Genomic DNA, 27,657 nt, shown 5'->3' with positions numbered 1-27,657 from the left:
TGCTCTTTAAAAACGTCCACTTCTAGCACCCAAAGGATGCAGCAGTTGTACCCTAGGACATTTATCTCAGAACTGAACTGAACTGATGAGAACTTGTGTGAGGTTTTATGTTAATCTGACTGGGAGTTGGGCTGAGTTTACTCTTTATTGCAGCTGTAGGTGTCAGAAGCTTCAGCTTCCTCTGACATCCTTGTTTTTGTCTTCCCTGGTATTTTTGGGTTCCCTGGAAGCAACTCCTTTTTATTTATGTTTTACTTAACTTTTTATTTTGTACTGCAATATAGCTGATTGGAGGAGGGCATGGCAACCCACTCCAGTAAAAGAGCTTCTCTGGTGGCTCAGTGGTAAAGAATCTGCCTGCAATGTAGGAGACCCAGGTTGGATCCCTGGGTCAGGAAGATCCCCTGGAGGAGGGCATGGCAACCCACTCCGGTATTCCCATGGACAGAGGAGCCTGACTGGCTACGGTCCATAGGGTTGCAAAGAGTCAGACATGACTGAAGCAACTTAGCACTCATAGCTGATTAACAATGCTGTGATAGTTTCAAATGAACAGTGAAGGGATTCAGCCAAACCTCTTTGCAACCCCAGGGACTGTAGCCCTCCAGGCTGGAATGAGTTGCTATGTTCTCCTTCAAGGGATCTTCCTAACCCAGGAATTGAACCCATGTATCCTGCATTGGTAGGCAGATTCTTTACCACTGAGCCACCTGGGAAGCCCATGCATGTATCCATTCTTTCCCATTTCCCCTCCCGTCCAAGCTGCCACATGATGTCGAGCAGAATTCCTTGTTCTATACAGGTCCTTTTTTGTTATCCGTTTTAAATGGAGCAGTGTTTGCATGTCCATCGCAAACTTCCCCTGGCAACCATAAGTTCATTCTCTAAGTCTGTGAGTCTGTTTCTCTTTTGTACATAAGTTCATTTGTATCATGTCTTTTTAGATTCTGCATATAAGGGATATCATATGATGTTTCTACTTCCCTGTCTGACTCACTCCACTCACACAAGTCCTTTTTAAATAGTTTGTATATGCAGCTTTTGCATCTGTGACCTGTTGTTCCTACACTGGAGCCCCATGGATATGGGAAAGGGAAGCAGTTTATAATCTTACAATTAAAGCCCAGTCCTCTCCTGTCTTGTGTCTCTGCAAAGCCACCTTCACAAGATTTCTCAGCCTATCCCTGCCCCCCACCCCCCCACCCTGCACTGAGGTGAGGCAGGAAGGCTGGTGCGGCGAGCCCCTTCTTCAGGATGGGTTGTGGCTCTAGTGATGCTCTCCCCGGGGAGTGAGCTCTTGTAGAGAATTCTCTGGACATATTTCGCACAATTACTCTTCCTTTCTTCCTGCCAGAGTCAGTGGGGATGTGTTTTTGGTTTTTCCACTGGGATAACTTGGTGGGTTTCCTGGAGTTAAAACCCAGGAGGAGGGAGCTGGATCTTGGCCTGGGGCATTCAGGACTTTCCACCTCTCCTGCTTGTCAGACTCTCACAGCTTGTCAGACTTTGAATTTAGGCTGTCTTTTCCCTGAGGCTCATCATCAAAGATCACTAGGCCTAAGCTGTTGACTGGAGAAGGAAATGGCAACCCGCTCCAGAATTCTTGCCTAGAGAACCCCATGGACAGAGGAGCCTGGTGGGCTGCTGTCCACAGGGTTGCACAGAGTCAGACGTGACTGAAGCGACTTAGCATGCATGCATGCATGCAAGCTGTTGACGGTCAGGCAGAGTCCATGGATTACACCCATGGACGCTCCATTTTGTCTGCTGCGCTGCAGTCCCAGGCTCCTCCGACCCGCCCCCACCTCGCCTCCACGGAGGTCAGGTCCCAAAAAGGGTCGCAGACTCTCCCTGCCCAGTCCTGCTGCCCCTCCTTTAGCCTCCACAGTCACGTGCTGTGCCGTCTTTCTCTCCTGATCCCTTTCACCTGCTCCTTGGAGATGCCCGTTGTCCTCATCCCACAGGTTTTCTGTCCCCGAAATGTGCTGAGCTCTCTCCCGCCTTCACACCATCTTTCTCTTTCACATTATGTGCTTATCGATCTCTGTGTTTGTTTCAGAGTGGTCCTGGGAATGACAGACTGCGTCCCCATTTGCCTCTGCTATAATGTCAACAAGAAGCCCCAGGCTGCAATTTACCTGGGGCAACTTAATGCCAGTTGAACTGAAACAGAACTGCAAGTCCTTTCATCTGAATCAAAGAATATCTTAGAGATCATCTAGATCCAATTCTTGTTTCAGATAGGGAAACAAGTGGAGGCACAAACAACTCCTCATCGAGGGTCTTTCCCCCACCTCCCCATCCTGAGCACTGTCTCCAGGCCACTAGGGTTGTCCCTAGCACCTGCCTTCATGCTGCGTGAGTGCTCACCAGTAAATGCTGCTTTTTAAAATTCTTCTGGCCATGTTGCACTGCACGTGAGATCTTAGTTCCTGGACCAGGGATCAGACCTGCGTCTCCTGCATTGAAAGCATAGAGTTTTAATGACTAGACCACCAAGGAAGTCCCAATAAATGCTGTTTTTGATAAGCGTGGGCAGTCTACAGCATCGCTCTGCCGTAACCAGATCTGCTCCTCTCCTGCCCTGTGGTGACTCTTGCAGATCAATTCTGTGTCTCTCCAGCGACCAAGGAACCATGAGGATCCTTGTCCTGCTCTTAAACACTTTTCTTCTGCTCTCCCAAGGTTCTCCAAGTAAAAAGAGACTCTCAGCTAGAAGTCTAGGGAACTACAAAGGACAGGGGGTGAAGAAAAAGCTTGACTAAGAATAAACATCCTGCAGGGGCCGCAATCTTCTTCCATCAATCTTTAATCTCAGCCCTGATTGAGACCAGGAGTAATCTGCAGTGAAACGCTGGGCTGGTGTACACCTCCCAGCAGCAAGCTTCGTGACTCAGAAACATAGGGACTTTAGATGTCACTGGGAGATTCACTAACCGTCCTGACTGCATTGCAGGAGTTGCAGTTATTCACTTGGGATTTTGTGGAAAGAGATGCCTGCCTCTCCCCTTCCCATTGATGGCCCCCATCTGCTCCTGAAAACCTTTGATCTGCTCAGAAAGGGACCCCGCTCACACTCCTAAAATTTTCATATCAAGTCTGAGGGTTAGGATGAAGAGAAATGCTGTGATTTCGGTAGGCAGAACAGAAACGTATGGATAACACAAATAGCAGGTGCCTTTGGACACTGCTGAGGAAGTTTCTAAATTACATTGAAACGTCGGCAATCTCCTGATCCCTGTGGTAATCTGTGCACCCAGAGGCAAACCGTTAGCTTCGGCAGGGACTCTAACTCCCGCCTCCTACTGCTGCGGCTGCTGCTAAGTCGCTTCAGTCATGTCCAACTCTGTGCGACCCCAGAGACGGCAGCCCACCAGGCTTCCCCGTCCCTGGGATTCTCCAGGCAAGAACACTGGAGTGGGTTGCCATTTCCTTCTCCAGTGCATGAAAGGGAAAAGTGAAAGTGGAGTCGCTCAGTCGTTCCCAACTCTTAGCGACCCCATGGACTGCAGCCTACCAGGCTCCTCTGTCCATGGATTTTCCAGGCAAGAGTACTGGAGTTGGGTGCCATTGCCTTCTCCGCCCACCTCCTAAAGGCTGAGCCAAATGCTCTACAGCACAGTGAGGGTAAGTCAGGTCCTCCGAGCCTCAAATCCAGCTGTGCTGGGATGACACCAATTGTTTGACTCAGAGAAACTCCCTGATCCTCTCCAAACCACTTGGTGGATTTCCAAAGCTCCAAAGGGTACCCAACCTTGTCCCCATCTAGAGTGAGTTCCTGCAGTAATTCACATGGGTTATTTCTTTATCCTGGAGGATTCACGTTTAGCTTAACTCTTCCTTCCTTGTTCTTTCTGTCTGGGCTGTTTCCCACGGACATCTCTTTGAAGTCCTGCTGTCAGCATATTCTAGGCCTGTCAAAGTATGGTGGTAATTTATTTATCAAAAACCAGCTTCCCTTTGACCTGTAATCACACAACGAAGAATCCATTGTGACAGTAACCTGGGTCTGGGGTCCCTCCAGAACAAGGGGATGTTCACATCAAGCTGGTCACCATTGCCTGAGTTTGGCTACTAAGGGCTGGGGCAGGGTAACCACTAGAGTCTGAGCTTGAGAAAGGCCCTAGGATGCCAGCAATGTTGGGGGTGAGTGGGGGAGTGGAGTCCAGATTGCCATGACCAGCCGCCCACATCTCTGCCACTCCTCCTCTCGGTGACTCTAGCTCTTACATACCTGCAGCCCTTTGAAATGCCCATGAAGCAGGAAAGTGGGTACATAGGAGGATGATCAGTTATATAAGAAAGACCTAGAATCACTTGGTCTACTCTGAAATGCATTCGTCTGGTTCCTGCTGAAGGCACGAAGCATCTGGCTGTAGAGCCGCCTTAAGCAAAGTTCCGGAGGGAGGTTCTTTCAATCCACCATCCACCTTCCCACCATCGTCACCTGTGCTTCCAGGGCTCTCCTGGCTCCGCTGTGAGATACGACCAGCTTGTCATGTGAGAGCTGACTGTTCAGCCTCAGAGCACACACTGAGTGAGGAAACCGCCTCTCCCGCTTCTGCTCTCGGTCAAGGGTCATAGGATCAGGATTCCACCGCCTTCTCCCCAGTCCTATACTCCTCTACTCATTCCAGTCCAGTCTCTCCAGGCATGTGCCCAGAAGGTCACTATGAAGCACACGTGTGTACCTGTCCTGGGTGTGCAATCGTGAGCATGAACACAACATCCTCCTCCCACTCAGGGAACCTGGAATTCAACTGAGAAGACCAAATTACTTAAAACACACACACACACATACACACACTACAATTTGGGATACAGGTTATGAAAGAATAAAAAAAAAAAAAAAAATTCCATCAGGAAGAGAATAGTTCTGGGGCACTGAGCCACGTGAGGAGGACCAGGCAGAGTTCCCTGCCATTGACACTGAAGTGGAGAGCAGAAGGTTCAGAGAGGGTATTTGTGGGAAGAGGAGGAAAGTGTTCCAGGTAGAGAGAAGGGTGTAGGATGGGGGGCCCTGAGACAGACAGGGGCTGGTGTGCAGGAGCCCACGGAGTCCAGGAAGTCTGGATGTGGGGGAGCGAGGGCCACTGGGGAACAGCTGGAGTCTGAAGAGAAGGCCCAGGTTCTGAGCAGCCAGCTCTGCGGGCGAAGCTAACAGGCTTGGCTGGATTTAATAAAAAAAATTAATAGCAAACTTTTGCAGGGATTTTAAAAAGAAGTGTGACATGAACCAATTAACTTATAAATGAACAATAAAGCCATGCTGGAAGCAAATCAGATGATGAAGTCGATCAGCGAGGACGGTGGAGGGGGTGGGGTCGCCGGGGAGGCCGCCATCTTGTGTCCGTGCCACCACCGCTCCCCGGCGTCGTCCAGTCAGCTTCAGTCTCCGCGCTAAAGCTGCCGCCAGAGCCTTGCCTCTTGGTCCTCGGGTACAGTTAATCACACCCTGCCTTATTCTGTTATTTAGTGGGAAGTGACCTTGACGCAGGCAGGATTTGCGGCTACGGGACTGCTCGCTGCCGGAGGAACTGTAAGAGACAAGAGTTAAGAGTTGGAAAATGCCCCAACACCTATCCGTGCTGTTTGAAAAAGTGGAAGGTCAACTCACTGAATCCTCAGAAGGACACAAAGCCGAGGGGAGCTTGGCTTCTAGAAATGGCCACAAGTCAGACCTCTGAGCCTCCCTTCTCCGGGCCTTCCCGCTGGACCGTCCCCAGCGGAAGCAGTCGTCTGGTTGAGTGAGGACCGGCCGGGGGCGCTCGCTTGTGCAGAGCCGAGGCAGGAGACGCAGTGAGCACAAGGCCTCTGCCTGAAGGCGGAGGGCAGCAGCGCAGGTTACATGAACGTCTCAGTACTTCAAAAGATGAGCCAGAAGCGGGTCCAGTCCGCCACAAGCCTAAGTGAACATCATTTTATTCTTTTGCCTGAATCATACTGATTGATCTTGTAACATTGGGTTTCTTTTCTGATCAGCAGTTCTGCTCAATAGTTATACGTGTCTTTTATTAATTAAAATGGAATAAATCAATACTGAGTGCAATTTGTCTGGCATACACTGCAGTTCAAAATACAGACCTCCAGGGAGACAAACCAGAGATGCGCTTTGAGAAGGGTTGACCTCAGTGGATGTGTGTGGAGGGTTCCATCCGGCAGATGGCAGCAGAGAGCGATTCCGCCCCTGGCTAGGTGCACGCTCCCGGCCTCCTTAGCCTGAAAAGTGAGAGGTGTGATAAAACACTGGACCTAGGTTTCCTGCCCAAACTACTTCAGTGAGTAGTCCAGCTAATAAATGAAGGAGGGGTGATACAGAATATCACTATTTTGCAAACACCCAGGGAAAGAGTGATCTGCTAACGAATGTCAACAGCCACTAAAATGAGAACAACAATCCTGCCTTTGGTGTCTCCTAATAGAGGTACTCAATACCACCTATGAGCTGTGAGGCTGATTGTGACCTTTCTCCCCCAAAAGAAAAGTGACCCTTCCTGTTAGTGTTACCCAGTGTCAACACGGGCTCAGTCTTGTTTCTTCCTCGATAACCTCCCCTTCCTGGGTTGTTTCCAAAAACACTCACCATGTTCTATCACATCATCGGAAAATACTTTGAAATATATAACTCAGGGAAAAGAACTTTTTTTTTTTTTTTAATGTGACCAGAGGGTTCTTACCATACTTGGAAAATTCAGTGCTAACTCCTTAACACAATTTAAGAGCCAACCAGAGTTCAAATGACGCTGGTCTGCTTCAGTCGGAGTTGTTTTCTTATAGGCAAAGGAAACGTGTAGAAATAAGTTGCCCATATACTGTAAAACTTGCATTGTTTTTGAAGATACATTCTGAGGACAAGATAGCAGTACTGTGACAGCTTTATTTATGTCATTTTAACGAACAGCAGTGCTTTAGCCATCAGCACTTGAAACTGGTGATTTAGTTTTTCTTGCCTCTCTCCTCTTCCTCCCTCCTCCACTCTTCGCCTGACATATCTTATTCACTAAACCTACCCAAGGCATTCAGGCATATTATTTACTTCCTGAGAAAAATGGCTCAATGTTTGTTCCGCTAGCGGTGGGAAAATAATGCACCACCTGTGTGCTTTTGTGAGTAGGAAGTTACTGCGGCTGCAGCCCTCCCAGCCGGCACCCCCCAGCCCGGCTATAAAGGAAGCCCTCCCTGCCGCCCACCCACCCTCGGCCAGCCCTGGACGTCCCAGCTGCAGCCCCCTTGGTGACATGAAGCAATTCCTCGCTCCATCCACTCTTCTCTTTGTGGTTCTTCTCTTTCCAGGTAAATCAGAAACGGGACCTAGGCCTGAGGGCCAGGGTCTCTCTGCGATGGTCATTTCCAGGGTAGGAGTCCCCTGGGCCTTGAGCAACTCAGCTCTGGGAGCCCAGCTCCTGGTGGGTTGCTCAGCAGGTGTCTCTGCCTGCGTTTGTGAACAACACTTTTTTTTTTTTGGTGCGCCCTGAAGCTTGTGGGATCTTAGTTCCCAGACCAGGGATCAAACCCACACCCCCTGCATTGGAAGGCGGAGTCTTAACCACTGGACCTCCAGGGGAGTCCTGTCAATGACACTCTGAAGGTGCTGGTGGCGCAGCTTCCCAGGAGAGAGGCTGCCAGTGCTGACTGTGCTTTCCCATTCTTTTAGCACCTCCTTCCCTTACAGAGAAGGACAGTGTGTGTCAGGAAGGACTTTGACATTCAGGGGGTCTCTACGACTACCTTGGTGACAGCCTGGCAGCTGCTCAGCTTAACTTCCATGGGGACTCAGGTTCCGCCACTTCCCATTTCAGACACCGCTCATCTCTGTCTCTGCCTCTCACACACACAGGTCACGTTTGCCCCTCTTCCAGCCCACTACATCCATCCTCCCCTTTCTGTTTCTGCAGCTTTGTTGAGGTATGGTCCTCACACAGGGTGCTGCACCTACTTAAGTTTGGACATGTGCAAACACCCGTGGCCCTGTCCCCGTGGCCAAGGGGATGGACACCTCTGTGCCTCCCAGAGCTTCTATGTCGCTCTCTGTGCTATCGTTTTCCTGTGGTTACAACACTTAACATGAGATCTTCCCACCTAGAAAATTTGGAAGTGCACAGGCCATGTTGTCACCTAAGCCGGACAGCAGGCCTGGGACATGTCCATCCTGCATGACCATTGATGGCTGATTCCCCCGCCCCTCTCACTTCCACTCTCGGCTCGTCTCTTGGAGTATAAGCCCCTCACTCTCCTGGCTCTGTGAACATTCTCTGCTGTGTGTTTACCCTGAAATAGGACTTTCCAGAGTCACACATGCTAACCGCCAGGACCCCAAAGGTCCCAGGAAACAAGAAGAATCTCTGGGACGGGGAACAAACAGGTCTCACCCACTTCACCACCAAGTAAAGCGCTACCTTGTGCCTCGCAAGCCCCCCTTCCCGGGTAAGTGACAGAGCCCGGGATGGGTCAGTCCATGGCAGGACCTTCAGAGGGAGAATGGATGGGAGGTGACTGTGGGGGCGGGTGGGCTGAGCGGTGGAGTGTCCTGAGACAATACATGCATGACTTAGTCTGCTCTGCCTGTGGGGAAGGTTAGGGAGGGGTATGACAGGCCCCCAGGGCAGGACCCCCGAAGATCTCGTGAAACGTGGGAGCATCAAGCCAAGAGAGTGCAAGCAGAATGTGACACAGTTGGCTTGGAGACTGACTGCGGTGCTCTCAGAGTGGTCCACATACTGTGGTCTGCCTGCTGGAGGTTCTGGACCACATGACTTTTGTGTCCCCAGTGTGCTTGCCCTATGTCTCAAAGGCACATGCAAATGAGTGGAGAACGTAAACCTGAGCAGAGAGTTAGAGATCAGCTGCCCGTTCGCTGTGTAAAACCCAACACGCAGAGCAGGACTTAGCATGTTACAGGTTCAGTAATGATGTCTTGAGTCAATAGTCAGGTGAGTTGGTTTTGCTTCATGAAAACAGTGCTCAGTGTACAAAATATTGTTATGAACTTGCCTTTATTGTACAGGAGACTCATAACACTGGATCATTTTGCCTTATAACTTACGGAGGCAATCCAGAAGACTAGGACGTTATCGCAAACGATAATATTTACATTCTGCTCACTTAATGTGGGTCTGTTCCAACTGCTTCCCATAATTTCATTTAATCTTCACAATAGGCTTATAGGCTTATAATCTTCATAATAGGAGATAAGCCCTATTATTGTCCCCATTTTGCAGATGAGTAAACTGAGAAGAACAAGTGGACTGTCCCCAGGGCATGACAGAGCTGTTAGCCGCTGGGCCAGTCAAAGGTCTCCAAATACTCTGCCATCTTTCCTCTGGTTGCTCCTACTGATTGGTTAGAAGATTCCAGGGCTGGAGGCTTCTAGGATCAAAGTATGTCCCACCTGTTTTAATTAATAGGATAATGATTTGTGTATAATAAGCACCTGCGATGTGCTGGGTGCTTTGCTAGAACTCACATACAATTAGAAGATAGGATTTATCACCTCCTTTGGAAGGTCAGGCAACTCTCAGCTCCTTGAAGAGTTTCTTTCTTAAATCACAGCCACCTAAGCAGCAGAAAAGTCGTGTGGATTCAGAACTTCTTCCTCCAGAGCCTGCAATATTATCTTCTCTTGTTTCCATTCAGAGCACTAGTTTTCTGAATGTTTTATAATTCATTTTGGTGACTAGAGATGCAGATTGAATAGGGGTCTGGACTGTGTGTGGGTGCAGTGAGAATGAGCTCCTCTGTTGGGTGACAGGTGTGTGTCTCTTCTGTCTCCCACTGGAAGGACCTGGAGAAGACAACCAGACAGTACAAACGCCTGCTCCAGAATAACCTGAAATCAAGCAACCTGTGTCATCCTGAGACTGGAGCACTTGGAGGGATACAGTAGCTCCCCTAAGACAGGATTATTTTGAGTAGATTTGAACACTAGACAAAACCACAGAGTGAACATCGTAGAAAGTGTTGGATCCCCCAAAGAAAGGGATCCCTAACAATGACTATTGCACAGCTTAGTCTGCCTAGGGTGCCCTTAGGCACAGGGCACCCTAAACATGACATTTCTCAGCAGCGTTGAGACAATTCTGGGATCATCTGCCGTCGAAGCCATAATGCAAACAATCTTTGGATTGTATTGGGGTTTAACTCAATGAATAATAGATCTGAGGAGATAACTCTCTCTCTTGGAAGAAGCAGAGTTATATACCTGGACTTGATTTTACAGTTTTGAACTCGAAACCATGAACCTTATGGGGTATTGAAAACTATCAAAGACAGAGGAGTAGACAATAGCAACGTCTCTGGGGTTCCCAGAGGAAGCAGGTAGCGAAGTCAGTGGAACTGTTGTTCATTAGGATTAAAATTTCAGTGATGCTAGAGGTGTGCTGTGCATCATAGAGCCTATAGCTAATGGTGTGGGCTATGCATTTAAATAGCTGTTAACAGAGTAGATCTTATATTCTCACCACAAGAGAAACAAAAACAAAACAAAAAGGGACACAGGGAAATTTTTGGAGGTGATGAATATGTTTATGACTTCGATTATGGTGATAGTATCAGGGTTTCTTTCTTTCTTTTTCTTGCAGGGTGGGGGCTGGCTGTGTTGCATGGCTTGCAGGATCTTAATTCCCCAACCTGGGATCAAACTCAGGGCCTTGGCAATGGAAATACTGAATCCTAACCACTGGACTGCCAGGGAATTCCCTACATTCAGGTTTTTATAGGTTAAAAAAAAAAAAAAGACTATTGTTCTGAAAATGAAGTGATAAAATAATTTGATTGATCAATTGATTCATTGATCTAATCAAGGCTTATTGATGACAAAAATTAGGACAGGAAGAGGGTAACACCTCTTCAAATCTCAATGGTCAAATCTCACATCAGCGACAGTGCCTCTGATAAACAGAGCACCCTGGGCATGGTATCCATCAGAAATCTTCCCCACTTACTTCTAAGTCTCTGAGATTGTGCCTCTGCTTTCATTGTGTTCATCAACTTTTTCTTTTTTTTTTAATTTATTTATTTCTTTGGCTGAGTCAGGTCTCAGTCACAGCATGCAGGAGGCTTAGTTGCTCCGAGGCAGGTGGGATCTTAGTTCCCAGACCAGGGATCAAACCTGTGTCCCTGCATTGCCAAGTTGGATTCCTAACCACTGTACCACCAGGGAAGTCTCCCAGCTTTTTCTTTCATCATTGCACCATAATATATTATTTCAGAGAAAAATTTGTTTACCAATTTCAGTACTTAAAGTACAGAGTGAGATCAATACAATTACTCCGGTAACTTGACTCATGTTTAAGGTATCGAATCCAGGCACTCTCTCACAGCAGTGGGGAGAAAGCACGTCTTTTTAACTCTTTGCAGTTCTACCCTCTGCCGCCCCTGCTTGCCGGGCCCAGGTGTGTCATCCCCCTCGCAGGGTGGCTCCGCCCACTTTCCTCAGGGACCCCTGCACTTAGGACTTGTCTCGTGAGGCCATGGCACTTCACACTTGGCCTCAGCAAGTCCTTCTTTGTCCCTCTACACAACTTCTAGATTATTTAAATTACAACCTTTGTATTCTAAAGTATCCCTCACCATTTCTCTTGCCAGTTGCCTCTGAATTGAAAGTTCATTTTTCAGGGAGAGTGAAGGTGACTTTTAAGCCAGAATCAAGGATCTGAGTTTGATGGTAGATCGTATACAAAAGAAGTCCATTTCCTATCCCTTGCCGTCCTCCACTGTACGCCTTTGGGTTAAGATAACTAGTGTTTGGTTCTTGAGATGGTCTTAAGATGCTAACGTTGACTGTTTCTTTATACAGATACAGACCCAGGATTCAAAGTTGTCAGGTGCATAAAAGGCGATGGCAAATGTCAAAAATTTTGTAATTACATGGAATTCCAATTAGGCTATTGCTCTAAAAAAAAGGACGCTTGCTGCTTACCTTTGAACAGAGGTGTTGACATGGAAGCCAAAACTCTGTCCGCTGCCTCCTGGGCCATCCATCCTAATGCAGGTGTTTTGGACAAGAGCTGAAAGGCTGAGCAGAGAGGAACTGGGGCTTTGTCTGTGGCGCCAATCTAAACTTTCACTGCAGCAAAGGAAAAGATGAAAACTGCCACACGTGATCTTTTGACCTGATCTTAGAGAAAACGGCTAGCTTGAGATATACAATACTTTCCAGATCAATACAGTTTTTACTGGTAGATGTGGATGTAATAAACTCTCCCAGGAAAACATTCAAATCATTTGTTCTTTTATTCTAAACATATTTTTGAGTACCTCCTTTGGTTCCTAGGCACTGGGAAATGTAATGACTTGGAAGTACGACTATGTGGGGAGAAAGATATCTCAATAAATAAAAACAACAGGATGCTACTTATTCTAAAATGTGCATGTATCCAGCATGTGGGGAAGATAAATACAAATAGAATTAAGAAAGGATTCCTGAGAAAATTTGAGCAGGATTTTGGAGTATGATTAGGAGTTTGTTAAGTGAAAGAGAAGCAGAGATTCTCAGGCCAAGGGTGCAGTTGGTAGGAAGTTGCAGAATCTTGAAAGAATGATTTGCTAAGAAAATGTGGAAAAGCTCAGCATAACTGTAGAAGAGAGGGACTGATTACAAGTATCACATGAGGAGGGTGCAGGAAGAGCCTGTGATGTTGTCAAAGAAAGAACAGATCTTATACTAAAGACTTGGGACGGCTAAATAAGACAAGGTTCCCAGGTGCTCCAGGGGTGTGAACATAATCATACTTGCGTGTTGGAATCTTCATTCCAACAAAAGAATTGGGCTTGGACTGGAAATGTGGGAGACCAGAGGCCGGAAAGGAAGCGATGTTCCTGACAGTGGAGGCCACGGTCAGTGACTGCAGTGGAGACAGTGCTCTGAAGAGGGAACAATTAAGGGATTTCTGCAGAGACTGGGCTTACACCTTGGTGATGGAGGAGAAGGAAGGAAGGGAAAAAGTCCTGGGGATCAGGCAACATCAGGAACGAGGAGAGCAGGAGGAGCAAGGGGCTGGCTAGACAGGTCTAGGGAATGTTGGATTTGAAGCCTGCAGCATTCACCACATCCAACTGGGACCTGGAGGAACTTGATGGATTCCAAGAGAGAGGAGATAAGAAATAAGAGTCAAAGTTAGCCATAGAAAAGGATGAAATTTAAAAAAAAAAAAAAAAAAGGATGAAATAACTGGACAAATGGCATTATTTGTCCATAATAATGCCAACAGGATACAGTTTTTGTATATTTGATGTAAAATTAATTGTGAAAAATATGTCCAAAAGCAAACAAAAATATTTTCATTTCCAGTGTTAAGATTATTGGTGATTTTAAGTGATTTTATCTTTAAAAAATGACTCAGTGAAGTTATTGAAGTACTCTTCAATTTTACATTTAAAAAGACAGAATTGATATACCTAAGGGAAATGGCAACCTACTCCAGTATTCTTGCCTGGAGAATCCTACGGACAGAGGAGCCTGATGGGCTACAGTCCATGGGGTTGCAAAGAGTTGGACATGACGGAAGCCACTTAGCATTAGCAAGGATAAATAAGTATGTATGTGTAAACAAAGACTACTTCAACCCTAGGCAGAGCCAGTCTATAGTAGACTTAAAACGACCTCAAGAAAGTCATAAATTTAACATAAGGAAGGACTTCCTGGGCATTGAGAGTATGAAATAGTAAAGCATGTTATCCAGAGAGGATTTTGCATTTCTGCCTGGAGACAAGGGCGTGAGCCCCCGGGCTCCTCAGGGTCAGTTCTGAGCCAGCAGCTCTGTTAGTCACCTTGTCTATCTTTTCAGGGAAGCAATTGAGCACAGGCCCCCGGGCCTGGCCAGGCTTGTAGACACCTGCTGTACTCCTGGTGGGAAGAGACCCTTTAGGCAGCAGGTTGCTCTGGGTCATTGCAGAGCCAGTCGTAACACACCTGACTGCCTGCTGTCTGCTCCCCTCGCCCACTGTGTCCTCTCTGCCCACTGCACCTGGAGAAGCCTTCCCCCAGAAGGCTTTGATCACTCGGCTCCCACTGGCTCATCCACCGCCCAGAGCTTCCCGGTCATCAGGAAGCCCAGGGTGGCCCGGCTCTGTCACTCACATCCCCATTTGGCTTCCTATGACTAATAATGGCCACACCTAATCTCTCCTTCCTGTCCGCACATGCGGTGGTCATCAGGGCCCTGCAGGTTCGGCCTGCTCTGAGCTGGTTTGCCCTTATCTCTTGGGTCATAGGAGGATATCTTACTAGACCCAGGGAAGCTTTTAGCAATAAAAACAAAAATTAAAATTAGTCTGTCCTAATGAAGAGAGTCAGACATGACTGAGCAATTAACACACTGACTTTAACACTAATGAAGAGAAATTGAGTTCATTAACACAGCATCTTTCTTGATGGACCAGAGAGGTTTCCTGGGGTCACATGAATCACATCAGTGTTACTTTTACAGCGGAGATGGGATTGACCCCAGCAGCCAGGGGCAGGGGTGCGTTCCACAGGGGACTGATGGAATGGCTCTGTTAGGCCTATGTGGACAAGTGGGCATGGGCTTCCCTGGTGGCTCAAAAGGTAAAGACCCCACCTACAATGTAGGAGACCTGGGTTCCTGCCCTGGGTCAGGAAGATCCCCTGGAGAAGGAAATGGCAACCCACTCCAGTATTTTTGCTTGGAGAATCCCATGGACAGAGGAGCCTGGAGGGCTACAGCCCATGGAGTTGCCAAGAGTCAGACCCAACTGAGCACACATGCCTCAGTGGGCACTGTGGTGAAGCTTTCGGGAGAACAAGAAGGCCCTCAGAGGGTCTGTTGTTTCTCTTCCAGCAGCTTCCTCCCTTCTCTGAGTTTTGAGAGCTCCTCTAGGAAAGCTAGGAGCTACTTCCTGCCTGTCCATCCAAGGCTCCTGTAATGGGTAGTTCTCATGTCTGCCTCATTGTAGGACAAATTAAGAGCAGAGTTTGTTGAGCCAACCTAGATGACATGGCGATCAGGTGACATGCCAGGACCCTGACCCAGCTTACTTTGAGCCAGAAGTCTCAAGGTGTGGGTGTGGGCTTTTCTGCCTTACACAACTTTGCTCTACCTAAGGCGACACACATTCCTTTCTCAGGATGTTTCCTGGCAGCACTGACTGGGACAGGCTTCTCAACAAGCCCTGGACAAGGGCTCTCCGGGCTGGAAGGCTTGTGGCCCTGTGAGTCCCCGATGACTGTGGATCTGAGTGTGTGAGTACAAGCAGCACTTGTAGGAAGGCCGGTACTTGAAATCTAGTCTCAACTCCAGTGATGACTGTGTTGATGCCCTGGGTAACTCTTGATGAGCACAGTGGGCAAAAATGTCCTGAGCCCAGCGACTTGTGATTGTGTGAATGAGTAATTCATCCTGGGAAGCAAGTAGCATGACCACAGCTGGTGAAGACCATGAAACAGACAGCTCTTCTGGAGACCTACTTCCATCAGTTATTTGAGAACCTCGGGAGACAAAGGAAACGTGACTGTATGGGCTTGGTGTGCTCCCCTGCAAAGAATCATGTTGAGCCTGGAAGAGAAAAAAGACCTGCAAGACACATGAGATAAGAGTTTGGTGTAAGATGTTAAGAAATGGTAAATAATCGCCCCAACTTCCTCCCTGGCTTAACCGAGGATCGGGCTAGCTGTACAGGGGGTTTGTGTAAAATGGGGGATTATAGGAAGTAACCGAAGAATTGAGTTAGGATAGTGAAAAGAAAGCCCAAAGGACTTTCCAGGGCTTGGAGGAAAGGAGGCTGGTTATGCTGACCAGTCGCTCTTTAACTGAAGTTCCCGATGGCTTAGTGGTGCCTGCTAATGTGGGAGATGCAGGTTTGATCCCTGAGTCAGGAAGATCGCCTGGAAGGAGGAAATGGCAACCTACTCCAGTATGCTTGCCTGGGAAATCCCATGGACAGAGGACCATGGTGGGCTACAGTCCGTGGGGTCACAAAGAGTCAGACATGACAGCACAACAGCACACTACAGCAGGAATAAATACAAAAGAAAGACACACCAGATGGATTCTAGGATGAGAGGAAGTCAGTGGGAAGATCACTTCAAATGGATATTGTGGCAAGAATCCTTAGCCACAAATAAGAACAACTGCCCTCAGCCAAAGTCAGGTGGTGGGGACCCAGTGTATTATTTCACTTAGTCTACACGCAAGGGCTGTGTTGATGTAATTCATGTAGCTGGGAACCAAGCCAGCTGGTTTGGTGGAAGCCAGCTGATGAAGCCTCTGATGGAAGAGGACGGAAGCCTCTGAGGAACAGAGAAATTGGTCTTATTATAGATAATCAAGACTCTCACTATGGCTCTTATGGGAGTGTGAGATAATTCCATCGGGATACCGAAGGCTGAAAATTCTGCTTATTTCTTCAGGAATAAAAGGGAGATTATGAAACACTCTGTGTGGTGAAATAGACATATGATGAGTAAGAAACGCTTCAGTAAAAGTGAAAAGCCAGTTTGGACAGAGAAAACATAAGTATGAACCTAAGCATGACTTGGAGAGGGAAAAGATGAATTTAGCCAACCACTAAATACTTTTCGCTAGTAGCTGTTACTTCCTGAACCAACAGAATGGCAAAGCCACATAGTTTTAACATTGAAGGTCCTGCTTTCTGTCCTTTGTTACAAGGACACCTGAAAATGAGTTTGAAAATGGCAAATCTAAAGGTGGAAAATAACATCTGGTATTCCTTTTCTTAAAAACAAACAAACAGGCACTGTAGGATAGAAAAAAAGGTAAATTTTACAACATTTTCAAAAATAGCATTTGGATGTAATATTTTCTGATTCCTTGAATATTTTAGAATGATTTTCTTTCTTTCTTTTTTAAACCCATAAGAGATAATCAGTTATGGAACCAAAGCATTGCAACAGTTTTCCTCTTTAAATCTCAAAGGTGCCAGTTCCTCATCTAGCATTTAGAATTGTGTGAGAGATACATAAGGCAGGTCTGCTTTTGTTCTCTAACAGGATTCCTGATTTTTGTAGGCTTTCATTTCTTTTTGTTTATGCTTTCAACATTTCATTAAGAGATATGTAACTGCAATTCTCATTTAATTGGTTTTACCTGAAAATTGGTAAGTCTTATCAACTGGCTTATTTCATTAATTTTCTACTTTATAAACTATTTTTAAATTGTATTTTAGCACTATTTCCTTTTTAAAAAGTAATTTTATTATGATAAAAACACTTAGCATCATATCTACCATATATATATTAAGAGTACAATGTATCATCGTTGACGGCAGGCACAATTTGAATAGCAGATCTCTAGCGCTTATTCATCTGAAATGTCACACGTGTTGATTAATAAATTCCTTCCATCTAGCTCACATTACATCTTCTCTGAAAATTCTGTTTCCTTCTCAGGAATGCCATAATCTTTAGGTAGGTTGACTTGCCTTCCTCTGACTTTCGTGTCTCACCATCTCTAACAGTTTTCATGTCTGTGTCTCTTTCCTCTTCCGCCTGGATTGCCAACCAGTGAAAAGGGGAAAGACACTCCCTCCTCGTGCTGCAGAGTTTTGGTACCTGGAAGCTCCAGTGCCTTGCTGTCGTTGACAATCAAAAGAGCAACAGCCTGTTCTTTCAGGAGGCTGCAGCAGACCTCCAGTTCATTGGGCTGTCCCCAGCAGGTGGCTATTATCTATCAAATATGCCTTATTGCAAACGTGGCATCTGGAGTTTTACTTCCCTTATTTATAGTCCCCAAATAATCCCTTGAGGAAACTCTTATTGATTCCCTTACCCAGATACAGAAACCAGGGTCATAATCAATGGGCAAATTAATGCTTATTTTTTTTAAAGAACGGAATTCTCCTTACAGGTTCTAAAGTAATAGACGACTGGATTAAGCTTGCTAAGAATGGGACAGAGGGAAGGCCTTGTCCTTTTATAGGGTCTTCTAGTGATTACAGTCACATCCTTAATGTATAGAATATTGTATGTGTACTCAGTCACTTCAGTTGTTTCTGACTCTTTTGCAAGCCCGTACTAGCCCACCAGGCTTCTCTGTTCATGGGATTCTCCAGGCAAGAATACCGGAGTGGGTTGCCATGCTCTCCTCCAGGGGATCTTCCTGGCCTTGGGATCAAACCTGCATTATCTCCTGTGTCTCCTGCGTTGCAGGTGGAATCTTTACCTGCTGAGCCATCAGGGAAGCCCAATGTATAGAATATTGATATCAACCAACTAATGATGAAGCTTCTCCTGCTAAGGAGTTCCCAGATGTTGGGGTACTGGTGTTAAGAGTCTGTTAGTTAAGTGACAAGGTAACAAAAGTGTGACAATATATGATTAACACATTAGGACAGTAGAGTTTAAATTATGACCAGGTATGTAGGCAGTGAATATTGCACAAGGAACCAAACGATCCCCACGCTAAAGCCTATGGTTATACAATATGCGTGAACTTACACCCCCATGCTTCTGTTTCTTAACTATTGAAGCTGGAATAGTGATAACTACGCTTGTCTAGATTATGAAATTGCTAAAGAGATAAAGCTTATGAAAGTCAATTTTTAACGATAAAAATGCACAAAAGAAAGGTATTATGATTAATCTATAAAATAACTTCATCATTTAACTTCTAAATTCCGCTATTTCATGTTTCTCACAAGGCCAAAAAGAAGTGTAGAAATATCATGGAAATATGCACCATTTTGGGGTCCAAAGTGCATTTTCATTATGATAGTATGTCAAATAGGAATTTTTCTGGCATTTAAATCATTAGGTCAATCATTAGGTAAATCTTTAGGTCAATTTTTAAATTATTATTATTATTTATTATATTCCCCTGGAGAAGGAAATGGCAACTCACTCAGATATTCTTGCCTGTGAAATCTCATGGACAGAGGAGCCTGAAGGCTACAGTCCAATGGGTTCACTAAGAGTTGGACACAACTTAAATAAACAACAACAACAAACAATTTATTATATTAATGAATTTTAGAGGTAGGATCAAAAATTGCATAGCTTTCAGCCTCTTAAGGATTTAAAAATCACAAGGTTTCATTCCATAGATAGAGAGATGGAGACTCTGGCCTGAAATTTATTAAGATTTTAGAGACTATTGCATTGGTGATGCTACATCCTCAATTTTGTAAGGGTAGTGAAATATATTTCATTTTGTTTGGATACGTTGTGACTGAACATTCCATAAAGAATGAATTCTACAAATAATGTGACTGAACATGAATCCACAAAGAATTCTTTTCTCTTTATGGAATTCTACATAATTTTATCAAGAAGTCCTTTGTCTTCAGTTCCAAAAGCATCACAAATTGCCACCTATAGACATAAAGGTGGGATTGAAAGAGTTTTACTTTATATTTCACAAATAAAATCAGAGCACATTCTATTTGGAATGAAAACTGACATTTTCCAGTCCTGTGGCCACTGCTGAGTTTTCCAGATTTGCTGGCATATTGAGTGTAGCACTTTCACAGCATCATCTTTTAGGATTTGAAATAGCTCAACTGGAATTCCATCTCCTCCACTAGCTTTATTGGCAGTAATGCTTCCTAAGGCCCACTTGACTTCACATTCCAGGATGTCTGGCTCTAGGTGAGTGATCACACCATTATGATTATCTGGGTCTTTAAGATCTTTTTTGTATAGTTCTTCTGTGTATTCTTGCCACCTCTTAATATCTTCTGCTTCTGTTAGGTCCATCTGCTTCCAAATCAGCAAAGGAGTACATCAAGGCTGTATATGGTCACCCTCCTTATTTAACTTATATGCAGAGTACATCATGAGAAACGCTGGACTGGATGAAGCACAAGCTGGAATCAAAATTGCTGGGAGAAAATATCAATAACCTCAGATATGCAGATGACACCACCCTTATGGCAGAAAACGAAGAAGAACTAAAGAGCTTCTTGATGAAAGTGAAAGAGGAGAGTGAAAAAGTTGGCTTAAAAGTCAACATTCAGAAAACTAAGATCATGGCATCTGGCCCCATCAGTTCAGTTCAGTTCAGTCACTCAGTGGTGTCTGAGTCTTTGCGACCCCATGAACCACGGCATGCCAGGCCTCCCTGTCCATCACCAACTCCCGGAGTTTACCCAAACTCATGTCGATTGAGTCAGTGATGTCATCCAACCATCTCATTCTCTGTCGTCCTCTTCTCCGACTGCCCTCAATCTTTCCCAGCATCTGGGTCTTTTCAAATGAGTCGGCCCTTTGCATCAGGTGGCCAAAGTATTGGAGTTTCAGCTTCAACATCAGTCCTTCCAATGAACACCCAGGACTGATCTCCTTTAGGATGGACTGGTTGGATCTCCTTGTAGTCCCAGGGACTCTCAAGAGTTTTCTCCAACACCACAGTTCAAAAGCATCAATTCTTCAGCACTCAGCTTTCTTTATAGTCCAACTCTAACATCCATACATGGCTACTGGAAAAACCATAGCCTTGACTATGTGGACCTTTGTTGACAAAGTGATGTCTCTGCTTTTTAATATACTGTCTAGGTTGGTCCTAACTTTCCTTCCAAGGAGTAAGCGTCTTTTAATTTCATGGCTGCAGTCACCATCTGCAGTGATTTTGAAGCCCAGAAAAATAAAGTATCTCACTGCTTCCACTGTTTCCCCATCTATTTGCCATGAAGTGATGTGACCAGATGCCATGATCTTTGTTTTCTGGCCCCATCACTTCTTGGCAAATAGATGGGGAAAAAATGGAAACAGTGACAGAATTTATTTTTGGGGGCTCCACAATCTGCAGATGGTGACTGCAGCCATGAAATTCAAAGACGCTTGCTTATTGAAAGAAAAGTTATGACCAACCTAGATTTTGCATATTAAAGAGCAGAGACATCACTTTGTCAACAAAGGTCCGTCTAGTCAAGGCTATGGTTTTTCCAGTAGTCATGTGTGGATGTGAGAATTGGACTATAAAGAAAGCTGAACGCTGAAGAATTGATGCTTTTGAACTGTGGTGTTGGAAAAGACCCTTGAGAGTCCCTTGGACTGCAAGGAGATCCAAGCAGTCCATCCTAAAGGAGACCAGTCCTGAATATTCATTGGAAGGACTGATGTTAAAGCTGAAACTCCGATACTTTGGGCACCTGATGCAAAGAACTGACTCATTTGAAAAGACCCTGATGTTGGGAAAGATTGAGGGCAGAAGGATAAGGGGATGACGGAGGATGAGCTGGTTGGATGACATCACTGACTCAGTGGACATGAATTTGAATAAACTCCAGGAGTTGCTGATGGACAGGGAGGCCTGGTGTGCTACAGTCCATGGGGTCGCAAGGAGTCGGACACGACTGAGCGACTGACTGCAACTGAATTGAACTGTATTCTATTTTATATGGTGAGGGATAGAGTAGTTTGTGTGTGCATGTGTGTGTATGTACTTAGCACCACAACTCATCGCATTAGTGGAAGAAATACCTTTTGACTGTTCAAGGATCTGGTTCCTGGGACTAAAAGTAACCATCCTGTCCTTAGGTGAATTATTTTCTCTAAGATGAGGTGATTTTAACAACACAATTATTAATTAATAATGTATTAGTTGTCTATTTTATACATAGTAGTGTATATATGTCAATCAATCTCCCAATTTATCCCTTCCTCCCCTTTCCCCCTTTGTAACTGATATCTGTAATTCTATTTCTGTTTTGTAAATAAGTTTATTTGTACCATTTTGTTAACATTCCATGTATAGCAATATCATATTATATTTGTCTTTCGCTGTCTAAATGACTTCACTCAGTATGACAATCTTTAGATCCATCCGTGGTCCTTTATATGGCTACATTGCAATTCATTTGTCCATTAATCCATTGATGGACATTTGTGTATTTCCATTTTTTGGTGATTGTGAATAGTAATGCTAAGAGCATTCATGTACAAGTTTTTTCAATAAATAAAATATTATTTAAATACATAAAATGAAAATAAGTATTTCCTAACCTAGATAGCATATTCAAAAGCAGAGACATTACTTTGCCAACAAAGATTCATCTAATCAAGGCTATGGTTTTTCCTGTGGTCATATATGAATGTGAGAGTTGGACTGTGAAGAAGGCTGAGTGCCGAAGAATTGATGCTTTTGAACTGTGGTGTTGGAGAAGACTCTTGAGAGTCCCTTGGACTGCAAAGAGATCCAACCAGTCCATTCTGAAGGAGATCAGCCCTGGGATTTCTTTGGAAGGAATGATGCTAAAGCTGAAACTCCAGTACTTTGGCCACCTCATGCGAAGAGTTGACTCATTGGAAAAGACTCTGATGCTGGGAGGGATTGGGGGCAGGAGGACAAGGGGACGACAGAGGATGAGATGGCTGGATGGCATCACTGACTCGATGGACGTGAGTCTGGGTGAACTCCGGGAGTTGGTGATGGACAGGGAGGCCTGGCGTGCTGTGATTCACTGCAAAGAGTCGGACACGACTGAGCGACTGAACTGAACTGAACTCAAACTTATTGAGGAACCATCCAACTTTTTCTACAAACTTTTTCTAACTGCACCATTTTGCTTTCCCATCAGCAATGTATGAAGGTTCTGATTTTTCCACACTGTTACTAATAGTGTCTACTTTCCAAAATATTATTTTTGTTACTTTTTTTTTTAATGACTTTTCTAGGGCGAGTGAAGTGGTATCTCTCTGAGGCTTTGATTGCATTTCCCAAATGATTAATGATGTTGAGCATTTTTTCATGTGCTTATTGGCCATTTGTATTTCTTCTCTAGAGAAATGTCTAAGTCCTGTGCCCAATTTTTAATTGGGTTGTTTGGCTAATTATTATTTAATTGTATCAAGTTTTTATAATATATAAAAATGTTTGATGTTGTTTTCCAGTCTCTCAGTCATGTCTGATTCTTTGTGGCCCCATAGACTGCAGCACGCCAGGCTCCCCCGCCCTTCACCATCCCCCGGAGCTTGCTCAAACTCATGTTCATTGAGTCAGTTATGCCATCCAACCATCTCGTAATGGCATAAAAGTGTTTAGCTATTATCAAATGTTTCAAACCTGTGTATCTTTCATCTCTCCTTATACTGTTTTCTTCTATTTATAAGTGTAATACACACCAGAATAATTATCTTCTGTGTTGGAACAAAATGAACTTTAGTTTCTTTCAACCCTGTAATTATAGAAACCAATGAACCTATGACCAGATTAATAAGACCATTCAATGAACTTGATTTTCTACTTTAGCTTCCTTAAGAATGGCACACCTAATTCTCCAGGCTGTTTATGCAATTCTTCCTTAGCGGTTGCATTCCAAGTCTGTGACTGACTTGAAAATAGATTAAAGTATAGGGGGAGATGTGGGTGATAAAACCTGATACTGTTAATTTATTTCTCACCCAAATGAGCTGATTTTCCAACATAGTTCATGAAATTTCCAACTGTACAGAAAACAGTTTCCAAACTATAATTTCACAACTATTAGGGCTTTAATGCTAGAAAAAATATACCATACACCTTTACCTTAAATGTTCCCTACATTAGGTCGGTATAAATACCAAGGATGAACACAAATTATAAAGCATGCTTTTTATTGTGTCATTTACGAAGGTGACTTTTTAAAAAATGACCCATACAATCGAGTATATGCACTTTAGTGTTTTCATTGAACAATAATCCTTCTCTCTTATAGAGAGATCCATTTAGAATTGTAATTATTCATCAGAATCCTTGAACTTTTAGGATGTATTGTTTTGGTATGTAAGCCTATTTTCTCAGGGTTAAATCAATCCGTTTATACATTTAAATTTTCAGTTATTTTTAATTAGCGGATAATTGCTTCACAATATTGTGTTGGCTTCTGCAATACATCAGCATGAGTCAGCCATAGGTATGCATATGTCCCTTCCATCTTGAACCTCCCTCCTACCTCCCACCCGATCCCACCCCTCTAGGTTGGCAATTTTTACAACAGGTGATTTCAGACATAGGTTCAGAGCAATGAGCCATAAAAAAAGAGTTTAATGTTTTAATGTTAATGTTTATTTTTAATGAAAAATTTTAATGTTTATTATTTACCATTTGAATCACACATAGACACTATCTTAATATCTATTTTATAATTACATAGTGCTTTGTGAACCTTTCTGTTGGCACAGAGAGGTAAAGTTCCCAAGTAACTTCCCCTTAAGCCCTATTTTAATAGGTGCTTTTACAAAGTACAGATAAGCCAGTGAGTAAGGGTATCCTTTGTTAGGACCCACTTCCTCTGCTTAATCTTTCTAGAACTGGAATCTCTGAACTGAATGCCTGTGCCCTCTTCTTCTGGGTGCCTACTCTGCTCACCTGTGCCCTTACTCACCTCCAGAAGTATGGGGCTGCCACCTGACATCTCTTTGTCAAAATCCATTTTCTCGGTAAGACTTGTGGTCAAATATGTTGGCAGCAAATTGGTTAAACAGGGGCAGGAGACCACCTATAAGTGGTCTTGTAGCTATTGTGCACCTGAGAGTGTGTCCATGTGTCCAACTGTGGTAGATGCTGACCAGTCAGAAGCTACTAGAAGGCAGGGACCCCATCTTTGCATGTCTCTGTCCTCATCACTTGGCCCAGCACCAGGTGCTAAGTAACCATCACCCCAGCGGTTCTTCTGCCACTGAAGCCAAGTTATTGGTCAGGTCCTGAATACGATGAAGCCTGTCTATTTTTAGGCAGAAAAGAGTATCCAGTAACTTCTGCCCACAGCCTTAGTCAGTAGACCAGATAAATGTGCTCATTCCTCATTAGTGTCCCCAAACCTATAAATGTCCCACTTTTGTGACCTGTCCTCTCCATTCCACTTGGCTCTTTCATCAGATTTGCTTTTCTGCACAGCAGGGCGGGGAGACCTGAGAGAACTTTAAAACATGAAGGTCCTCTTTCTGTTCACTGTTCTCTTCTGTTTGGTCCAAATGAACTCAGGTAAATGTCTCCTGGTCAGGGTAGAAAGCTGCTCCCAACCAGTAGGGATTAGCTGAGACAGGCTGGGGAAGGCTTTGCAGGAATTCTCTTGATGTGTGTGTCCCTGGCGGGGGTGGGTGGGAGGTGTCTGTGTGTTGGTGGTGGGTGCAGGTGGACCCCTCTGGGACTCAGCTCTGGACCATTTTGATCTTCCCTACAAAAAGGTTTTTAGAGGCTAAATATGAGTTTTCAGGGTCATAAAACAAGTCATAGAGGCATCTTTGCTCCAATACAAATAGAAAAGATTCATCACAGTCTGAGAAAAGTTCACAGAAAGAAATTACCGTCATCCAACTGTCATAGCTGGAAGGGAATGAATCTTCTATGGAAGCCCCACACTTTACAGGGAGAGGAAACCACACTCCCAAGAAAGGCTGCTGTCCTGCAGAGCAGTTTACAATCACGGTCACAGCAGCAATTCCTACTGCCAATAGCATTCCTCCAGCTTCCACAGAGAGCCTATTTTACAGAGGAAATCTGAGGCACAAGCAGTTAAATGAGTTATCCAAGGAGAAATCATTAGCTACTGGGAGAAGTGAGGCCAGCTCTGATCTCCAGATTTCTGGGCTGTGGTTCTTTGACCTTCTTTAGGTATGTCGCCCTTCGCTTCATTGGGCTCCTCTCCAAACCATGGTAGAGCTGAGATGACACAGGCTCAGAGGGTGTACCCCATTTGGATATGAGATATTGTGCAAGGTTGTTTTTTTAAATCATGTAAGACCAACACTGTGAGTGTTTTGGTTTTTGAATAATTTTATTTATGTATTTATTTTGGGGTGCACTGAGTCCTCATTGCTACACACGGGCTTTTCTCTAGTTGCAGTGAGCAGGGGCTACCTTTCATTGCAGTGTGCGGGCTTTTCACTGTGATGATTTCTCTTGTTGGGGAGCATGGGCTCCAGGGTGCTCGGGCTTCAGTACTTGCAGCGTTTGGGCTCAGTAGTTGTGGCTCCCAGGCTCTAGAGCACAGGCTCAATAGTTGTGGCACATGGGCCTAGCTGCTTCCTGGAATATGGGATCTTCCTGGATCAGGGATCAAACCTGTGTCTTCTGTATTGACAGGTGGTTTCTTTACCACTGAGCCACCAGCAAAGCTTGTTTTTTTTTTTTTTTTTTTTTTGAGTCATGATAGATTGACTTTTGCAGATCTGATATAAGACCTTTCTTTCGACCATCTCATTCTCAAATAGAAAATGCTGTTTTTGAAAAATTGAGATATATTCAACATAAAATATTAATTTCAGGTGTACAACATAATGATTCCATATTTGTATAGTTTGCAAAATAATCACCCTAAGTCCAGTCAACATCCATTACCACATGTAGTTCCTCTTCTTTTTTTTTTTCTTGTGACAAATAGAAAATGCTTTCCTTATGGGAACATTGGGTAGTTCTGCTTGACCTATAAATCCACAAGTCATGGTGAGGAGAAGTCAGTTTTCTTTATTTCATTTTAGGCTGTAAAACTGAAAATTAGGCCACAAACTGAGGATCAGAACACTTTCCTATTTTCCTAAAGACCAAGACTCATCCTTCCAATCATTCCACTCTATTCTCCAAAACTCTGTTTTTCCTTGTTGTATTAGCTCATATCCACACCAGGAGGCTTGAGAAGCCTGATATAATACAATAACATATACAAATACATGTGTTATATAAAGGTTCCCAACAACTTTTAGAAGTATGTATTATTGTCCCTGATGCTGGGAAAGATTGAAGGCAAAAGGAGAAGAGGGCAGCAGGGATGAGATGGTTAGTTTCATGTTCATTCACATTCATAGATTAACCATCAACCCAATGAACATGAATCTGAGCAAACTCTAGGAGATAGTAAAGGACAGAGGAGCCTGGCATGCTACAATCCATGAAGTTGCAAAGAATCAGACATGACTTAGCAACTGAACAACAACAACAAAAGTTATTGTCCCTGTTTTATTTTTCCAGTTGAACTGGAACCTGTCCAGACAATTTTTAAAGAGTATGATAAACAGTGTGGAGGTGGCCTATGTTTATCCTTCATTTTTTGCTGTGTGAACTAATTTGTCAATTTGTTCTATCCATAGGGGATGTTCCACCTGGAATTAGAAATATTATCTGCCTTATGCAACATGGAACCTGCAGACTTTTTTTCTGCCGTTCTGGTGAGAAAAAATCTGAAATCTGCTCTGACCCCTGGAATAGGTGCTGCATACCACATTCAGAGGAAGAAAGAAAATACAGACCAGAGATGGACGGCAGATCAGGCACCTAGAACGTAAGCTTCCAGAAAGCAGGCGGGATCTTGAAGTATGCTAAGTGTTTAGAAGAATGTGTGACTCATAACAGGTGCTTAACAAACATTTGTTGAATGAATCCAGCATCAAGGGTGAAGGTCTGATAAAAGATTTTTCCCGAAAGCTTGCCTACTTTCTGATTTCCTGTTTTGTTTTTTTTTTTTTTTCTTTAAAGACTCTCAGAATTTCATAATATTCACCTCCTTTCCAGGGACTTCTCACAGTTAGGGGTAGACCAGAAACCAAAGTACAAATCCAGCTCATCTTCAGAGAGTCAGAAATGCAGCTAGTCTAACTGGGCTCTTTTCCACCGAATGACATCTTCTCATCAAACCCGAGCCCAGACTGATATCCTACTGATTTCCAGACTATCGTGCGCCTGATCCCCTTTCCACAGCCTCCTCAAGTCACAGTAACAATAAGTCACATGTAAATAGGATTTAAAATTTTTTTCAAACAATCTGAGGTTA

At 44.4% G+C, this 27,657-nt stretch overlaps 3 protein-coding genes across 4 annotated transcripts in view; all 3 read left to right on the top strand.

The window, feature by feature from the left end:
• The window catches only part of LOC147343443 (uncharacterized), a 38,401-nt gene extending 32,364 nt beyond the window's left edge, over window positions 1-6,037 (top strand). Inside the window, exons 3-4 of one of the 2 annotated variants that reach the window (XM_086379801.1) lie at window positions 2,060-2,694; window positions 5,477-6,037. In XM_086379801.1, the coding sequence (XP_086235927.1) occupies window positions 2,514-2,694; window positions 5,477-5,751 (456 nt within the window). In that variant the 5' untranslated portion in view covers window positions 2,060-2,513 and the 3' untranslated portion in view covers window positions 5,752-6,037. The remainder of the gene's footprint in view (window positions 1-2,059; window positions 2,695-5,476) is intronic. The other variant, XR_015156011.1, reaches the window with a different exon arrangement.
• A 1,155-nt stretch (window positions 6,038-7,192) lies between these two features.
• LOC147343442 (sperm-associated antigen 11B-like) lies at window positions 7,193-12,152 on the top strand. Its single transcript, XM_086379798.1, has 3 exons — window positions 7,193-7,293; window positions 8,278-8,424; window positions 11,795-12,152. Exons 1-3 carry the CDS (start codon window positions 7,239-7,241, stop codon window positions 12,007-12,009), a joined length of 417 nt encoding a protein of 138 aa, XP_086235924.1. The 5' UTR covers window positions 7,193-7,238; the 3' UTR covers window positions 12,010-12,152.
• Window positions 12,153-24,820: 12,668 nt separating this feature from the next.
• Window positions 24,821-27,310, top strand: LOC147343441 (sperm-associated antigen 11A-like). Its single transcript, XM_086379797.1, has 2 exons — window positions 24,821-24,875; window positions 26,978-27,310. The coding sequence occupies exons 1-2, from the start codon at window positions 24,821-24,823 to the stop codon at window positions 27,163-27,165; spliced, it is 243 nt and encodes an 80-aa protein (XP_086235923.1). The 3' UTR covers window positions 27,166-27,310.
• The last annotated feature ends 347 nt before the right edge of the window (window positions 27,311-27,657 follow it).

This window comes from Bos grunniens, chromosome 27 (genome assembly GCF_055505025.1).
Source record: "Bos grunniens cultivar Pamir isolate PY7600 chromosome 27, Bosgru_T2T1.0, whole genome shotgun sequence".
In the NCBI taxonomy this organism is placed as follows: Eukaryota; Metazoa; Chordata; class Mammalia; order Artiodactyla; family Bovidae; genus Bos; species Bos grunniens.
This window is presented reverse-complemented; position numbering and strand designations above follow the sequence as displayed.

Bases quoted from the DNA above. Each gene is read 5' to 3' on its own strand.
- LOC147343441 (XM_086379797.1), top strand. From the start codon at position 24,821: ATGAAGGTCCTCTTTCTGTTCACTGTTCTCTTCTGTTTGGTCCAAATG. The intron at 24,876-26,977 runs GTAAATGTCTCC...TTCTATCCATAG, and splicing joins TTTGGTCCAAATGAACTCAG to GGGATGTTCCACCTGGAATT.
- LOC147343442 (XM_086379798.1), top strand. From the start codon at position 7,239: ATGAAGCAATTCCTCGCTCCATCCACTCTTCTCTTTGTGGTTCTTCTC. The intron at 7,294-8,277 runs GTAAATCAGAAA...ACCCTGAAATAG, and splicing joins TGTGGTTCTTCTCTTTCCAG to GACTTTCCAGAGTCACACAT. The intron at 8,425-11,794 runs GTAAGTGACAGA...TTCTTTATACAG, and splicing joins TCGCAAGCCCCCCTTCCCGG to ATACAGACCCAGGATTCAAA.